Genomic DNA, 18,835 nt, shown 5'->3' on the forward strand with positions numbered 1-18,835 from the left:
AAAGGGGAGGGGAGTTTGCAGGAGACAATTAGTTCGCTTAATTGGTTAAAGACTTCTTGCCAAGTTTTGAAGATATTGGCCTGGCAGCTTTCCAAGCCAGAGAAGGTCTGCGACTGTCAAATTCTCCCTTGAAAGACTTCGCTGGATGTGAATGAGAGGAATTCACAGTAACTTAATAAAAAAGTTGTTGTTTTTTGTCGGGACAAGGAGTCCGCTTCATGCTCCTGGGAAGCCTAGGTCGGAACAATTTGGGGGATGTGTGGGAAATCTGCCCCCCTCCCCCGCCTTGAGTTTTTAGGGCAGTTGCTGTTCCTTTGTTCAGAGACGCCAAGGCTCGGACAACGTCTGCGGTCTTCGGTTTCCCCACTTAAGTGTCGGTGTCGGCCAAAACAAATCATAAACCTGATTAAAAATAATAATAATAATAATAATAATAATAATAAAAAGAATGACTTCAAGTATGAGTGACATTTACAGTGGACGGTGACCCCGCGACCCCCAACCCGGAAGCAAAATGGGGGAACTTTGTTCCTTGGTCACATTCCGAAGCTTCGCCGGGTTTTTAAGAACCGGAGGATTTTGGCTCCTGGTGAGTCCGATGGGCGAGATAACGCTGCAACCAAACAGTAACCCCAAAAGAATGTTCCTTTTCCAACCGAATCCTCTTGCGATCCTTCTCGTCGTCTTCTTCCTCGTCTCCCTGCTATCCCACCCCTCTTCCTGTCCCTCCCCCCCCAGCCCTCCCCCCCAAAATATAAAAAAGCAAGAAGTTTTACAAAAATAGAAAATAATTACAGCAATAGCCGGGTGGAGGGAAGAGAGACAGAAGAGGGAGAGAGAGAGAGAGAGAGAGAGGGAGGGAGAGGCAGGAGGTCTTCATTTGGCCGCGCAGTGTAATATGGTTGGGTTGTTTAAAGCGTCCTCGACCAGGTGGAGCTCTTGCCGATCCACCACCACGTCTCGTATGCAGCCCACAAAGCCGGTGAGGAAAGATTTGGGCAGCTTGTGGGCCAGGCTGAGCTTCTCCAACCCACCTGTGATGAGAGGAGAGAGAGAAAGAGGAAAGGGTTAAAGACAAGAGGGTCCCAGCTCCAAGCTAAGCCACCATGTCTGGATCTCGCCAGGTTCTTTCATCGGTGACCTGGAGACCTTCCCGTGAGATTTCAGAGCCGAGAGATGCGTTACCCCCGTGATGGCAAACCTATGGCACGTGTGTCACAGGTGACACACGGAGCCATATCTGTGGACACACGAGTGTTGCCCTAGCCCAGCTCCGGCGCGCATGCGCACAGTGGCCTGCTGATTTTTTGGGCCTTCCGGGCATACCGGAAATCAGGAAATGAGCTGTTTCCGGCCTCCGGAGGGCCTCTGGGCAGGCAGGGAAGGCCGTTTTCGCCCTCCCCAGGCTCCTAGAAAGGCTCTGGAGACTGGGGAGGGCAAAAAAACGGGCCTAATGGGCCCACCGGTAACCTTTTTGTGCCAAAAACAGGGGGAACAATGGGGGGGTCATGTGTGCATGCGTGGGGGCCATTGAAATGTGGGTGTGGGCACACATGCAACCCCCCCATGATCCCCGCATTTGGCACACGACGGCAAAAAGGTTAGCCATCACTGCTCTACCCCATCTGGATAACACAACCAATGTCCTGGTTAATGTCTGTGTATTAAGACACTTGGGTTCTTTAGGAGGCCCTGCCTAGGTCAAAGCCAGAGTGTTGTGGCCTATCGGCCACCAGCCCAGATTCAGCAGTCGAATCAGAAGAGGAGGTGGCGGCGTGGGAGTCAGGGTCAGCATCGAGGCAATCTGAGAGCTTCGAAGGTGGAAGAGGGAATGGAGCTGGCAGAGAGAGAGAGAGAGACGGAGGCGGAGCCTGGGCTGTCCATCAACCCTCAGATGGAGAGTCGATAGCTCCGAGGTCCGGAGGTGGCTGATGAGGAAGAGGAGGAACAGCTGGGTCCAGTGCCTGATGCGTGGATGCCCAGAAGGCAGAGGAGAGGAGAGCAGTGGAAATCTATGGGCCGGTCCTTGGGACAGAAGAGCCACCGCTGCTAGATGGATCAAAAACCGCTGGATCAAAAGGCACGAGGCGGAGACGAATAGATGTGGCAGACAACTATCCCTTTCCCTGCCGGTCAGCCACTGAGGATTTGCACTTCCAACTCCTGTCTGGAAATTATCAGAACTCTTGTTAGAATCGGTAGCGCCTTTTGTGCGTGTATGTGTGTGTGTGTTTCTGCTGGAAGAAAGCGAGCACACCTTCCAAGACTTCCTTTCCAAGTACGGGAAGAAAGGGAGAGAGACTCCTGGCATGTTGGGGGAAAGGGAGCGAGCCTCCCTTTCCACAGTACTTAGACACTTTGTAGCCTGCTGCGTGAGAGAGCGAGCGGCTGCTGGTGCTCCTAATAAAGGGAAAGTTTCGTTAACTACAAAGGGTTTGTCGTGTTTGGGAGCCGGGTCGGAACACAGGGGTGATACGGTCATGCTCATGGATGGGGGTGGGGGGGGTGTTACTTGGAACCCGGGCACTCACCCAGCCAAAGGGCCCCGTCTGTGTCCAGCTGAGTTGCTCCAAGAGGCGAGGAACCCATGACGGGAGACTCATTGCCGACTTGTAGGGACCCATCTCGATGGACTCTGCCGGAAGAAGGGGAACGCAAGACAATGCATTGGAAGGACCCATTGGAAGTTCCTACACAGGCTGACCTTCCCTGTGAAGATCTCCATTCTATTCTCTATTCTCTTTTCTTTTTTTAAATTTTTTAAATTTATTTTTTTATTTGAAAAGTTTTACAAAAAGAAATAAGTTTTTCCCCCCCTCCCCCCTCCCTCCCTCAAAACTCCCCCTCCCCCCAGACTTCCCGGAGCAAACACAAGGTATAGTTCAAAAAACTAACATTCATACATTAAATTTTTAAAGTCTAACACAATTATAATTATCTTTTGTTTTCTTTTCTTTTCTTTTCCTTTCCTCTCCTTTCCTTTCCTCTTTTCTTTTCTTTTCTCTATTCTTGTTGTTGTTGTTAGTTGCGAAGTCGTGTCCGACCCATCGCGACCACATGGACAACATTCCTCCAGACCTTCCTGTCCTCTACCATCCTCTGGAATCCATTTAAACTCATGCCTACTGCTTCAGTGACTCATTCTCTATTCTATTCTATTCTATTCTATTCTATTCTATTCTATTCTATTCTATTCTATTCTATTCTATTCTATCCTATCCTTTTCCCCACTGGCTAAATGCCTCCTCCTCCTCCTATTATTATTATTATTATTATTATTATTATTATTATTATTATTATTATTATTATTATTATTATTATTATTATTATTATTATTTTATTTACACAAAACGACAGTATACACAGCAAATGAGATAATTATGCCGGATTTGGTATCTCAGATCACTAGTCGAACACTTCTTCTTCTTCTTCTTCTTCTTCTTCTTCTTCTTCTTCTTCTTCTTCTTCTTCTTCTTCTTCTTCTTCGTCTTCTTCTTCTCCTCCTTCTCCTTCTCCTTCTCCTTCTCCTTCTCCTTCTCCTTCTCCTTCTCCTTCTCCTTCTTCTTATTATTATTATTGGGTATGAAATGCAATTTGGATTGCCAAGTGTCATTCTAGAAGTTGGCTCATCCATCTCAGCTCTTGGCCGACTCATCTGGCGGCGTGACTACCACCCTCCAAATACTTGCCCGGACTTGTTGTGGACCTAAAAAAAGGCCGCAACGGAAAAGTCCCTTGTGTTGGAGGGAGATCAGGGCCTACGACTCATCCTTCGTTCCCGTGGCTCCCTTCCCTTGAGAAATTTTTATTTAGAGCCAAGGGGGTGGGGGTTTGGAATGGCTGGAAGGCCCAGAGGTCAACGGTGGATGCCTCTGAGACCCAAGAGGTTGTGAAGGATTAGCTCAGAACACATGTCCAGGCAAGCTTCGGACTGCAGAAGAGAGCCAAACGCGGTTGTCGTCGTTGGTGCAACAGCTCCACTTTAGCCACTTTCCCACCCCACAGATTTGTGGTTTCACTCCACATTGTGGAGTGTGAACATCACAGAGTGGAACTTCTTTATAGTAAAAAGATCAACTTCTAGGATTGACTTGAGCAGTTGTTTCCACAGCACAGATTTATCTGACTGATAAACCAGGCTAAAATTTGTGGGCGTCATTTAGCAGGTGTCTCAAAACGATCCCAAACCGGTGATAAAAACAGCTGCCGTAAGAACACAGCGCCGAGCTGGATACAGGAGTTGTGGGTTCAAATCTCTGCTTAACAGGGGTTTCTCGCTTGTGGCGACATGGCAGCTCAGCGTGTTGCTGGCTGGGGAATTCTGGGAGTTGAAATCCACTCGTCTTAAACCGTGTGGAGCAGGGGTGAAATGCTCCCGGGTCGGACCGGATCACCCGATCTGGTAGTGATGGTGGCGGGTGGTTTGGAGAACCGGTAGCAAAAATCCTTGCCCCCCACCCACCATGTCCAGCTGAGACACGCGATCATCAGAGGTTTTTTTTTTCAACTTTTAAAAGCATTTTTTTTCTTTGGCCGAAGAGGTTATAAAAAAAAATGCTTTTAAAAGGCTCTGATGATCCCAGCTGAGTTCTGAATCTGAATACATTTCCTTCCCTCCCCGCTTTATTTCTGGGGAAACTCTGAGAAAATCAAGCCTGATCTTTTTTCCCAACGGCCAAAGGGATAGATGACCTTATGATTCCCCCACCTGGACGCTTTGATCTGAATCCACTGGTTCGTGTTGATTGGGACGGTAGACCGCAGGATCACGGGCTTGGAGCCGAGGTCGTAGGTCATTTGGACCCGGCTGTCCACGATGGCCAAAGCGATGTAGTCGGATCGATCCAGGCCCTTCCCGCTCCACAAGATAAGACCTTGGGTGGCTTCGGTTTTGATGCTGAGCTCAAAGTAATTGGACTGCAGAGCCTTCTCGCTGCATTGGGATGGAAAGGAGAAAGTCAATTCGGGAAGCAGAGGGGGGGGGAGTCCCCCCTTTTGGAGCTCACCCAAAGGGCCCCACTCCATCCAGACCAGACAGGGGTGGGCTTCACTCGGTTCAGGCAAACCGGATGCTAATTTTACATCTGGTTCGCGGAACCAGTAGATGCAAGGACTGGCTGGCCTCCCCTCCCCTCCCCGGAGTCTCCACGTGGCCCATTTTGGATACCAGGTAAGTGCAGGGCCCGCATGGAGGCTCTGGGAGGGCGAAAAGTGGGCCTCCCGGAAGTTCCGGAAACGGGTCCATTTCCGGCCTCCGGAGGGCCTCCAGAGCCCAGGGGAGGCCATTATCATCCTCCCGGAGGCTCAAGGAAAGCCTCCAGATCTTGGGGAGGGTGAAAAGCACCCCCCCACACCGTGGTGTAGGAGGCCGAGTAGGCCACACCCACCATGGCCACACCCACCCAGCAACCGGGCAACCAACCGGTTGCCAAAATTTTTGAATCCCACCCCTGAGACCAGATGACCTCTTGGCCTGTCCCAGGCCTCCAACGGCCAAGTCGTCAGTCTGTTTATGTCTGGCCCTAAACCACGTGCCGAATTTTGCTTCTGAACAACCTTAGTTTTGCAGCGGATGGCTCCGGATGCGCAAACCCAAAGGATTTTAGTTAAATTCAGATTCAACCAACTGTTATTTTAACAGGATGGGCGAATCCAAGTTCTAATACGTTTTGGAACTTAACCTGGGTCATAACTTCGACTTACGGTCCATTCAGTGACCGTTCGGAGTTACGACGACACTGGGGAAAAAAAGTGACCTACGACCATTTTTCAAACTTACGACCATTATGATCGAAATCCAGATGATTGACAACTGACTCATATTTATGATGGCTGCAGCGTCCCAGAGTCCTTTTCGTTAACCTTCGGATGACCACCAAGTCAATAGGGGGAAGTCAGATTTACTTAATAACCATGTTACTAAACTTAACCACAGCAAGGCTTCACTTAACAGCTGTGGCAAGAAAGGTCATAAGACGGGGCAAAAACAGGCGTGGGATTCAGCCAGTTCAGACCGGTTTGGGCAAACCGGATGCTAATTTTAATCTGGTTCGCCGAACCGGTTGTTCCAAGGACTGGAAGTACCGGAAGTCCAGAAACGGGCCTGTTTCGGGCCTCCAGTGCCTGGGGGAGGCCGTGTTCACCCTTCTAGAGGGTCGAGGAAAGCCTCCGGAGCCTGTGGAGGGCGAAAACGCTACCCCCTCTGCTGTGGTGCAGGAGGCCGAATAGGCCACACCCCCATGGCCACGCCCACCCAGCAATGAGGCAGCGAACCGGTTGCTGAAATTTTTCAATCCCACCCCTGGGCAAAACCCACTTAACGCATGTCTCACTCGGCAACAGGAACGTCGGGCTCGATTGCGGCGGTTAAGCCGAGCCCTACCTGTAAATGGTAGGAAGTTAACACTGACCCCGATGTGGTTCCAAGTTTTTATTTTATGTTTGAAAGGCTGAGCTGTAGATTTCTGCAATTTAACAACCTGGGGACAACCGTTAACGTCTGAAGCACGAAAATCAGATGACCGCCTAACCGGATTTCAATTTCCCTCTAGGATCCGGTTTAATTCCCTGCCAAGGGATCTCTTCTTCACGAGAGATTTCGATGGCAGCAGAGAAAATCAACATCCTGGCTAAAGCGTTTCACGGTCACAGAGCACAATATACACACAAATACACACATCTACCACAAGACGAGACACACCACAACACGGGATTACAAGGACATTGTTTTCCATCCTCTGGACCCACGGGAGAAATCGATCGCTCTGGGCAAAAACTATTTTGAGACGAAAGAGGAAATTGGCCGTTTAAAAATCTGGAGCTGAAAACCACTCCTATGGGCGGTGGGGGGGGGAGGGATTTTTGCTACCGGTTCTCTGAACCACCTGCCGCCATCGCTACCGGATCAAGAAATCCGGTCCGAACCGGGAGCATTTCACTCCTGCCACAAAGACCAGCTGGTTGATGTGCAAGCGCGCACCGGAAATCAAAAGAGCAGCTGGTGACAGTTTGTGTGCCCCCAGAGAGGGCTCCGCGTGCCACCTCCGGCATGCGTGTCATAGGTTCGCCATCACGAGCCTAGACTGGATTTTTAGTTCAGCCCATTTGATTTTCATCCTGGCCTCTCTTTCTCTCTTTCTGTTCTGTCTCCTTCCCCACTTCAGACCCACGAGCTGGCCTTCAGCCAGTGGATTCACAGCTCTTATCAGTCCTGGCAGAGAAATCGCAGCTGCCTGCCAAAGTTCAAACAAATGACCCACGTAGCAAGACTTTCAGCTCTTTTTGAAACGGTTCAGCTAAACTTTTGCTTCCCGTGGAGTGAGAGCAGTCCCAAAGCTCCTTATATATCCTGTGGGGTGGGGTTCCTGCCCCACCCTTCCTTTTGATGACGCCGCCTCTCTAATCTTCTGAAGCGCGGGTCAAGCCAAGCTTGGTTATTATTATTATCAGCTGGGTCTGACGGCGTAGCCTGGGGAAGGGAGGAATCAGGAGATGACGGCCTCATTATGTCCTCCGACTGGTCTGGTTCTGGCTCCTGGAGCCGAGCCAAAGGAATCGGTGCTCCCGAGGTAAGCCTTACCGGCCCTTCCCCCTCACTCTCGGACTCACTTTTGGGCATGGGGCCAGGTTCGGGGACTGCAGTCACAACACTCTCTCTACGCCCGAGGAAATAGAGCGAATAGCCCAGGGAGGTGAATTTGTAAGAAACAGGAAATAACGTGAGGCTGGAGCGACCGTGCAGGCGAGCCGAGCCGAACATCAAAATGAAAAAAAAAAAAAAAAGGGGGGGGGAACAGCGAGAAGAGCAGCGAGATCCGGCTACAAGATGCAAGCACACCTGCCTCGACGAGACTCACCTGTGGTCCAGATGATCATCCAAAGCATCGGGACTTAGAAGCAGAAAGAAAGCGGAGGCATGCATTAAGCACTGGGATAAAAACGATGAACCGACCGAGGCGGAAAAAAGAGGCTAGTCCCTATGAAACCCAGGCCATCCTGGCGGCCTTTTTCCAGATATACAAATCTGGGAGAAGTTATATATCCAGGGCACCTGGCAATTTCTATTCGGGGTGCGCCCCCGACAGATTGTGCCCAACAAAATGTCTGAAATGCAGGATAGCCAATTGGGCGGGGTGGTGGTTCCATATCGAAACCAGTTCAAATTTGGAACTGCTCTGGGCACAGCGTGGCAGAGAGCAACTTCTTTACGATTTACACTTTCAAGGAATGACTGTAAATTAGGAGAACAGGCAAGGGGGAGGTTAGGAATGGTAACGACTCAGAAAGTGACTTTAATCTTGGGTTAGAATGGATGAGGGTTAGAGGGAGGGAGGGACTGGGGGGAGGGAGGGAGAGAAGGGAAGAAAGTCAAACAACACCCCCCCCCTCCTGGCCTTCTTTCCATTTCATATCTCACATCATTATTTCAATTATGCAAATTGGGATTTCTCTCTGAAACTAATGTTGAGGCTCAAGAGCTAGGCATACGTGGAAGGAAGGAAGGAAAGAAGGGAGGGAGGGAGAGAAGGAAGGAAAGGCAGGGATAGATAGATAGATAGATACACAGACAGACAGATAGATAGAAAGGTCAGGAAGGAAGAACGAAAAGAAAGAGGGAGGAAGAAAGGAGGGAGGGAGGAAGGAAGGAGACAGGGAGAGATGAAGGAAGGAAGGGAGAGAAGGAAGGCAGGAACAAAAGAAGGAAGGAAAGGGAAGGCAGGCAGAAAGATGAAAGAGAGAGAGAGAGAAAAAAGAAAGAAAGAAAGGTCAGGAAGGAAGAATGAAAAGAAAGAGGAAGAAAAAAGGCGGGAGGGAGAGAGAGAGAAGGAAGGAAAGAAGAAACAAAGGAAGGAAGGAAGGAAGGGAGGCAGAAAGAAAGATGAAAGAAAGAAAAAGAGAGAAAGAAAGAAAGAAAGAAAGAAAGGAAGGAAGGAAGGAAGGTCAGGAAGGAAGAAAGGAAGGAAAGAAGGAAAGGAAAAGGAAAGAAAAGAAGAAAGATATTCCAAGATTTTGAGAACAACATTCTCTCCCCATATAAAGCTTTAAGAAAATGACTCCCAAACTTAAGACTCTTGGAAACAAATCAGGGCATTGATTCAAGATGTTTCAATTCCACCAATATGGAAAAAGTCGATTTCTGTCCCTCAGAATTGGATCTGAAGTTTCAGCTCTAAAGGCTGAGCAGGGATACTCAACCTTTGCTAATGCTGAGTTCACAAGCTGTTGTGCTCAACTGCGAAGTCGGGAGAATGATTAAAAAAATAAATAAATCCCATTTTGACCAAGTGGGGAAAACCTTCAAACTTCACAAACGGCTTCCACTGAATATTTTCCACTTGCTCCTTTCTCTCTCTCTCTCTCTCTCTCTTTCTTCCTTCCTTTCTTTCTTTTTTTGATCCATTTCTGTTTTAAGTACAGTTCATGGTTTCGTTTGTCACGCTCACACATGGTAAATGTATCGCCTCTAAAACAGAGTTGTGCCTTTTGCAGGAGGAGGTGGCCAGTATCCCCTGTCTTAAATCTTGCTTTTTTCCCCCCTTCCACTTGCAAGAACCATATTGTCATCCCCCCCCACCCCAAAATCCAGATTCCTTTGGATTTCTTTTCTTTTGTCCCAGTTGCTATTTCCTTGCGTCCTTTTTCGAGACTAGAGTGGAGGCGTGAAGTTATCTAGGATGTCGACAAACCACACCTCTGCCCCATCTCTGGATTGCTATTTCTTAGTTTTAAATTTTAACTACAGTATCAGAATTGGTATTCAGTCGATTCAGGCCGGTTCGGACCGGTTCATCCGAACCGGTAAGCAGAAATCACGGGTGGGCACACCCGCTCTATGCCATCCTATTTCGGCACGTTTTTGAGGCCAGGCACAGGCACAGAAGGCGCCAGGGGTGAAATGTAAAATTTGTTACTACCGGTTCTATGGGCGTGGCTTGGTGGTGGTGGGTAATGTGACTGGGTGGGTGTGGGCAACTTTTATTTTTTAACTTTTAAAAGCCTTTTTTCTACAACCTCTTCAGCCAAAGAGGTTGTAAAAAAAATGCTTTTAAAAGGCTCCTCTGACGATCCCAGCTGACTTGCCTGATCGTCAGAGAGGCTTTCCTTTTCTTTTAAAAGCATTTTTTTTGTCTTTAAAAGAAAAAAAAAAGCCTTTGATGATCAGGCAACTCAGAGGAGCCTTTTAAAAGCATTTTTTCTACAACCTCTTCGGCCAAAAGGGTTGTAGAAAAAAAGGCTTTTAAAAGGTTCTGACGATCCCAGCTGAGCTACGCGATCATCAGAGGCTTTTTTTGGGCTGAAGAAAAAATGCTTTCAAAAGTAAAAAAAAAAAAACCTCTGATGATCGTGCGGCTCAGCTGGGCATGGAGGGGGGGAAGGATTTTTGCTACCGGTTCTCTGAACCACCTGTCGTCATCGCTACTGGATCGGGCGATCCGGTCTGAACCGGGAGCATATTATTATTATTATTATTATTATTATTATTATTATTATTATTATTATTATTATTATTATTATTATTATTATTATTATTATTGTTGTTTCGATTTCTATACCGCCCTTCTCCCAAAGGACTCAGGGCGGTTTACAGTCAAAGTAAAATCAATTAATACAAAGGAAAATTTAGAGTTGATTGAAGGACTTAAAACCAATAAAACCCCTTATTAAAACCCCACTAGGCCAATCCTGCACGGTGAAACAGAAATGTTTTCAGCTCGCGTCGAAAGGTCCGAAGATCAGGGAGTTGACGGATACCTGATGGTAGCGTGTTCCAGTGGGTTGGTGCCCCCACAGAGAAGGCCCTCCCCCTGGGTGTCGCCAGCTGACATTGACTGGCTGACGGCACCCCAAGGAGAACCTCCCTATGGGAGCGCACTGGTCGATGGGAGATCGCCGGTAGCAGCTGGCGGTCCCGTAAGTAACCCGGTCCTATGCCATGGAGCGCTTTAAAGGTGGTAACTAACCCCTTGAATTGCACCCGAAAGACCACTGGAAGCCAGTGCAGCCTGCGCAGGAGAGGTGTTATATGGGAGCAACGAGTCGCTCCCTCTATTTTTATTTTTATTTTTTGTTTACATTTATACCCCGCCCTTCTCCGAAGACTCAGGGCGGCTTACAGTGTATAAGGCAATAGTCTCATTCTATTTGTATATTTTTTTTCACAAAGTCAACTTATTGCCCCCCCAACAATCTGGGTCCTCATTTTACCTACCTTATAAAGGATGGAAGGCTGAGTCAACCTTGGGCCGGGCTTGAACCTGCAATAATTGCAGGCTCTGTGTTCTTAATAACAGGCTTTACCAGCCTGAGCTAAACCGGCCCCTATCACCCGCGCGGCCGCATTCTGAACTAATTGAAGTCTTCGGGTGCTCTTCAAGGGAAGCCCCATGTAGAGAGCATTGCAGTAGTCCAGACGGGAAGTGACGAGGGCGTGAGTGACTGTGCACAAGGAATCCCGCTGTAAGAAGATACGCAACTGGCGTATCAGGCGGACCTGATAAAAAGCTCCCCTGGCGACGGCCGTCAAATGCTCTTCTAACGACAGTCGTGCATCCAGAAGGACGCCCAAATTGCAGACCTTCTCTGTGGGGGCCAATGACTCGTCCCCCACAGACAGCGATGGCCTCAGCTGATTATACCATTTCACCCCTGGAAGGCACACGCACCAGCAAAGTGCATACACACGCTCACATTTATGAACCGGTAGGGAAAGTAAGTAAATACCATTCCTGTACAGTACTCTGCTTGGCGCACTTAATCTCAGAGGCCGAGATCTGAACAGTGGTCGTTGGGGAAGGCGCCATCTGTTCATGTCGGATCCCATAAAAAGCCCATTTCTGAGATCTTAGAAAGGAGGCTGAGCTTTAGTGAGCGAAGTATTCAGATCTATTTCATTCTCTAGTGTTTTTTCGCCCTGGCTGGGGAATTCTGGGAATCGAAGTCCACCTGTCTTAACGTTTGAGAAACCAAGATCTCTAGACCAAGCTTAGCAGCAAGGAATTGAGTGGTTGTGGCCCTGGGGAAAATTTATTTACTTACAGAAGAAAATATTTGTAGCTCAGGGTTAAACTGTGCTCCCTCCTTAGTGCTCTCTGAGCTTGGTGGTTTTCCTGCAGACATTTCATGAGAAGAGAAGAGAAGAGAAGAGAAGAGAAGAGAAGAGAAGAGAAGAGAAGAGAAGAGAAGAGAAGAGAAGAAATTAAAATTAGACAAAAGGAATGGAATGGAATGAAATAGAATAGAATAGAATAGAATGAATTAGAAAAATAGAATGGAATGGAATGGAATAGAATGAATTAGAATTAGAAAAATAGAATGGAATGGAATGGAACAGAATAGAATAGAATGCAAAATAGAATTAGAATAGAATAGAATGTAGAATAGAATAGAATAGAATGGAAAATAGAATTAGAATAGAATAGAATGCAGAATAGAATAGAATAGAATGCAAAATAGAATTAGAATAGAATAGAATGCAGAATAGAATAGAATAGAATGGAAAATAGAATTAGAATAGAATAGAATGCAGAATAGAACAGAATAGAATGTAAAATAGAATTAGAATAGAATAGAATGCAGAATAGAATAGAATAGAATGCAAAATAGAATTAGAATAGAATAGAATGCAGAATAGAATAGAATGCAAAATAGAATTAGAATAGAATGCAAATTAGAATTAGAATAGAATGCAAATTAGAATTAGTGCAGAATAGAATGCAGAATAGAATAGAATAGAATAGAATAGAATAGAATAGAATAGAATAGAATAGAATAGAACGACAAGAGTTGGAAGGGACCTTGAAGGTCTTCTAATCCAACCCACTGCTCAGGCGGGAAAATGGTGTACCAAACATGTATCATTATCAAACTAGGTTAACGTCATCAGTGCTCGCGATATATAAAATGAGAGCAAACCCCATTTGCCCTCCTAGCACTTGAGGATGTTACCGAGTTCGGTAATAATGAAACCTCTGCGAGGAAAACTCCCACGCTCAAGGACCCCCGCCAAAGATTATATACTTCAAAACAGCTCTAACTCTGCGGCCCAAAAGGAAGGACTTGTTAAACGTGTCTTGGGTTTCAGGCAAGAGAGGACAGACAACCTGGGAGGAAGGGTTTTTAAAGGATGGATCAGCAAGCAGGAGGATGGCAGGTATGAGAAAGTGATGGGAAAAGGAGGTGTTTACTTACGCTGGTATCTCATTGGTCAGTTGGCTTGCAAACGAAACAAAGACAACAAAGGGCGGTTGAGGACAGAGAGAAGGAAAGAAAGAAAGGAAGGAGGAAAGGAAGGAAGGAAAAGAGCAACAACGTATCACGTTCTCCAAAGGGACTCCCTGACTCTGGAAGTGGAAAATTGTTAGCGGAGTCCCCAAAGGCCAGGATCGCGAAGAAATCCCGGATGGGATCGGAGAATGCTTAATCAGCCAAGAATGAGACGTACACACAAAAAAGACACACACACAAGTGGGGCAGACACAATAGGTTGGATGAGCTGAACGGAGCATCCCCCTACAGGAGCAGTCTATCTGCAGACTGGCTACGCTAAAAAGGCCTCGGTAGAAAAGAACGCAGCTTTCTACTCTGCACACGAGCTTCTCGAAAGGTTGTTGGAGGTAGATAAAGAAAAACGGCGGAAGGCCCCATCCTACAGGCTAAGTTTTTTGCGGCCCTCAAAGTTTTGAGCTGGGAATGAATCTTTTGCTTGGGGTCCCTTCAGTGGTGGGTTGCTACCGGTTCGCCCCGGTTCAGGCGAACCGGTAGTAGCAGCGGCTCCGCCCACCTGCCCGGACATCATCAAATATGCTCTGCACATGCAAACCACGAGCGAATAGGTAGCAAAGGGAAGTTAAACCCACCACTGGGTCCCTTGTTTAGGATACAGGTGTTCTGACCTAGGCTCCCTTAACAAGCAGGAAGCAGGAATTGGTCCTGGCATAGCCTCCCCAAATCCCACCCCCATCGGTCATTACCTCTTGGTAACGGCGTTGTGGTATTCGATGTAGGTCCTGCCATCAAACGCGATGGCTTCCGAGTCTCCGGCTGCCTTCTCGGTAAGGACTGGAGGGAGGAAAGGAAGCAAAACTTGAGAACAATCCACCGGTGCTGTCCTGGGGGAGGGAGGGGCACCGACCGGGTTGGGAAAGATGGTCGACCTCTTTTGTGCCGTCAAGGACCAGCCTGGTTGTGGGTCAAGAGAGGGACAAGATCTTCCTTCCAAGGTCCCCCCGCAGTTTTCTCTGCCCGCCCAGACTCACCTTTCTCGCAATGAGTCCCAAAGAAACCTCTGGGGCAGGTGCATTCATAGGTCTCCAGACGGGGTTTGCAGGTCCCGCTGTTCTGGCAGGGGCTGGGCTTCTGCGTGCAGGGATGGGAGCGGTAAGGAGAAATCTCAACGGCGCTGCGGATGTTCTCCTCCTTCAGGACGGGGGTCCCTTTGATGGTAATCTGAGCCATGGAAGAGTAGGAAGAGAGGAAGCATTAGAATGGAATGGAATGGAATGGAATGGAATGGAATGGAATGGAATAGAATAGAATAGAATAGAATAGAATAATTAGAATTGGAAATGAATAGAATAGAATAGAATAGAATAGAATAGAATAGAATAGAATAGGGATAGGGATAGGATGGGATGGGATGGGATGGGATGGGATGGGATGGGATGGAACAGAATGAATTAAAAAAATAGAATGGAATGGAATGAATTAGAATTAGAAAAATAGAATGGAATGGAATGGAATGGAATGGAATGGAATGGAATAGAATAGAATAGAATAATTGGAAATGGAAATGAATAGAATAGAATAGAATAGAATAGAATAGAATAGAATAGAATAGAATAGAATAGAATAGAATAGGGATAGGGATAGGATGGGATGGGATGGGATGGAACAGAATGAATTAAAAAAATAGAATGGAATGGAATGGAATAGAATAGAATAGAATAGAATAGAATAGAATAATTGGAAATGGAAATGAATAGAATAGAATAGAATAGAATAGAATAGGGATAGGGATAGGATGGGATGGGATGGGATGGAACAGAATGAATTAAAAAAATAGAATGGAATGGAATGGAATAGAATAGAATAGAATAGAATAATTGGAAATGGAAATGAATAGAATAGAATAGAATAGAATACAATAGAATAGAATAGAATAGAATACAATAGAATAGGATGGAATAGAATAGAACAGAACAGAATAGAATAAAATAGAATAATTGGGAAATGAATATATATTGGGAATATATATTGGGAAATATATATATATAATAGAAACATAGAATCATAGGGCTGGAGGGCACCTTGGAGATCTTCTAGTCCAACCCTGTCTCCAAGGCAGGAGACCTTATATTTGACACAAAGTTTTGGGGGGGGGGTGACATCCCTGTCCTCTACTGCATCAATGCCCATGAAAATCTCCATCTCAATAAAATAAAAATGAAGTCCCTGTGTAATTAAATAATGAACATTGAATAACGAGGATAAGTTAAACCTTATGATTAATAGACCTGGGCGATAATGTTTACAAATGTGATGGGTACATGATGTTTGTAATGCTTTGATATTATTAACGACTTATAGATAAAACCGAACAGAGTGTTTCATTAAATAACGGGAAATGTTTATGAAGGCTACGGGAAGACTATGGTGAATAGATTCTGAGAATAATAGTTGTAGCTATTGTGTGTTCAGGATTTATTATTTGTATTCAAAAGAAGTCAGCAACACTACCATTCTGGATATGGAAATCTTATATATAACAAAGAAAATTGCATAATAAGAATTAAAAAAAAAATCGTCCTTTCAAAACGACCAACCCAATACCAGTGAAGCCTTCCAAAATCCACAGCGCTAATTTTGGATATACGAGGAAGGCATTCCTTACCTTTTGAATGGCTCCATCAAAGCTAGCAGATATCGCGGCAGCACGAGCCAGTTGGCTGAAGTCCGGTGCACCCCCAACGTAGAGGGGTTCCTTTAAATTAAGGGAGGTGTGGGGCAGCTGGATAAAAAGGGAAAAACATTCATTGAGAATGGAGGTTGCAAAGGCCGGAAGGAAGATCTAGCAATGGAAATCCAGCCACTACAATCAAACTAGTGATCACACATGGATTACAGCAGAATACAGTTTTCATGGAGGACAGGACCTTTATAATTACCGTATTTTTTTGCTCCCTAAGACGCACTTTTTTTTGGTCTCCCAAAAGTGGGTGGAAGTGACTGTGCATCTTATGGAATGAATATTGCTGAAGCCCCGCGCCCCCCGCCCCCTTGGCCGTTTTTGGCCTCCGCGCCGAAAATCGGACGTTCGAAAGCCAAAAATGGGACATGCGGAGGCCAAAAATGGGACGTGCGGAGGCTGAAAATGGGATGTGCGGAGGCCGAAAACAGGGTGTGCGGAGGCCAAAAAGGGGACCTGCAAAGGCCAAAAATGGGACATGCTGAGGCCAAAAATGGGACGTGCGGAGGTCAAAAATGGGACATGCGGAGGTCAAAAATGGGATGTGCAGCGGTCAAAAATGGGACATGCGGAGGCCAAAAATGGGATGTGCAGAGGCCGAAAATGGGACGCACGGAGGCCAAAAATGGGACACACGGAGGCCAAAAACAGGACGTATGGAGGCCGAAAATGAAGCACGCAGAGGCCAAAAACGGGATGTGCGGAGGCCAAAAACGGGAGTGTGTCTTACGGAGCATAAAATACCATATATTTAACTTGACGGTTAATTAGACCACGTTGCAGGAAGAGATGGGACATGTATCCTCAGCAAACCAATTTAGCAATAAGCCAGCCCAACCAATTTTTAGTAGGTGTCTTTCGGTGCCTTTCATCTTCTGTTAACCCACAGAAAAGAAAAAAAAAGGGTGCCAATCAAAGTTGGTTTTAAGAAGGGTTTTTTTTTAGCTCATTACGGCTGCAAGACCAACAGCTTGTTAAAGAGATTTAATCTGGTCCTATCCTCTCCCCGCGCGCCCCCCACCACCTCGAGTCCTGCCAGAGATATTCTAAATCAAATCTAATGTCGAGAATTGTAGCAAGGGAGGGAAAAGGACCGTTTCAGGCTCACAAGCCATGGTTTAACGCACCCTGATATGCCCCCTTTACCAAAAAAAAAAAGGCACCATTGCGGCTTCGAATTCCTTGTGTTAAAAGGGAACTATCTAATGTGGTGAAAAGCATTAATGATGGCTCGAACGGCGGGAAGGGGAAGGGGAGCGGAAGCCACGGGCAGCTAATTAGTGTGGATTCTTAACGAGAAAAAAAGGTAACTTCTATGCTTAAAAGAGGTGATTCTACAATGGAAAAAAAGGAGGGAGATGATAAGTCTATTAATATTAGCAGTGTTGGGATAGGGAAAGAAAAAAGAAAAAAATATGGTTCACCACGATGGAAATGAGATGAGGATGACAGGGTCGTTATACTTATCTCTTTACCTTACGAGATTTCTGATATCCAGACAGCAAGGAAAAGGAGGAGGAGGAGGAGGAGGAGGAGGAGGAAGAGGAGGAGAAACGCAAATTGGAATCAAAAGAAAAAACAAGAGAGAAAAGATCAGCAATATGGACACCACCACATACATAAGAGAGTTGCAAGATTCATTAAATCCCCGCCTGCAACCTCTGAGATAGAAAAGGCAGGAAGGAGAAACAGATCACTGGGGAAGACCGGGCGTCAGGGGTTCTGATGGATGCCCTCACTAAATCATGAGCCCTTTGAGCCAAGCTTCGAAAGAAATCCAGATATTTATTAGGAGCTTCATGTACCCACGTTCCAAGGGAAGCCAACTCCGACCCCACATAATTTACGCCCCAATCAAGACCCTGGTTTCCCCCGCTCTCCCCCCCAGGGTGTGCCATCAATCACATTAGCCAACGGAGCAATTTCGTGGGTTGTAGAGATCACTCCCCTCCGGGCCGCTGTGGGTAACCCTGGGAGACAGCCTTGAGAGAGAGACGTCTGGAATGTGCTTTTGTATTTGGCTGCCGTGCTGCTTCGTCAGTTTCCCATCCCCCCCTTGCCTATGGCAACTCGAGAGAATGCCAGGGGTGCTTTGCGAATTGACACCGGGTTCGTAAGCTAAAGAGATCTTCTGAATCTTCTCGTTTTAAGATCTTTTTACGTGCACCTCTCCTATTTAAGAAAGGCGAAGGGATTCCTGACCCGCAAAAGATATCAAACTGCCCTAAGCAGAGGTAGGGAGGATATCCAGAGCTACCATGGGACTGGCCTGGAAATAGCAAAGGAGCAACCCACAGTGCCTCTGCTAGTGAAAACAGGCCACGGGGAGGTGGGGAGGCACGGGCAGTTCCCAAGAGGCTTGTTTTCAGCCTGGACGACATCCTGCAGCACCCTGCCAACCAAAACAGGACGCCGGGGGGGGGCTGTTTTGACTGGCAGGGTGCTGGAGGAGGCCTTCCAGGCCGAAAATGGTCCACATGGGGGTCCCCCACAGCCCCCCCACTGTGTGCCCCATTTGGACCAGCAGGGTGCTGCAGGAGGTCATCCATCCCATCCCATCCCGTCCCCTCCCTCACCCCCGGCCAGCTCGCGGAGGACAACTACAATACTGACCCGGCCCTCCAAGAAATCCAAGTTTGACACCCCTGAGTTAAGACTGACAAAAGTTTGCACGTTTCCTATTAAGGGCGTTGTTGCGTGCGTGTGTGTGTGTGGGAAACCATTTCTCATGTCAGGAGCTCTCTCTGCAGTGGGAATTTTCTGCAACCGGATTTGGAGAGGCTTGTGGCAAACGGCACGGTTTGGCTTCTAAGGGGCCAATTAAGAGGCGGGAGAGAAAACGAAAACGGTTCGTGGAATAATCCAGATCTT

At 46.9% G+C, this 18,835-nt stretch overlaps 1 protein-coding gene across 1 annotated transcript in view; it reads right to left on the reverse strand.

The window, feature by feature from the left end:
• Window positions 1–406: 406 nt before the first annotated feature.
• The window catches only part of AGRN (agrin), a 234,597-nt gene continuing 216,168 nt past the window's right edge, over window positions 407–18,835 (reverse strand). The window contains exons 31-36 of the mRNA XM_058160877.1: window positions 15,890–16,006; window positions 14,256–14,445; window positions 13,971–14,058; window positions 4,709–4,933; window positions 2,532–2,635; window positions 407–1,034 (exon numbers count right to left, since the gene is read on the reverse strand). Coding sequence (XP_058016860.1) covers window positions 877–1,034; window positions 2,532–2,635; window positions 4,709–4,933; window positions 13,971–14,058; window positions 14,256–14,445; window positions 15,890–16,006 — 882 coding nt within the window. The 3' untranslated portion in view covers window positions 407–876. The remainder of the gene's footprint in view (window positions 1,035–2,531; window positions 2,636–4,708; window positions 4,934–13,970; window positions 14,059–14,255; window positions 14,446–15,889; window positions 16,007–18,835) is intronic.

Source organism: Ahaetulla prasina, chromosome 18, assembly GCF_028640845.1.
Source record: "Ahaetulla prasina isolate Xishuangbanna chromosome 18, ASM2864084v1, whole genome shotgun sequence".
In the NCBI taxonomy this organism is placed as follows: Eukaryota; Metazoa; Chordata; class Lepidosauria; order Squamata; family Colubridae; genus Ahaetulla; species Ahaetulla prasina.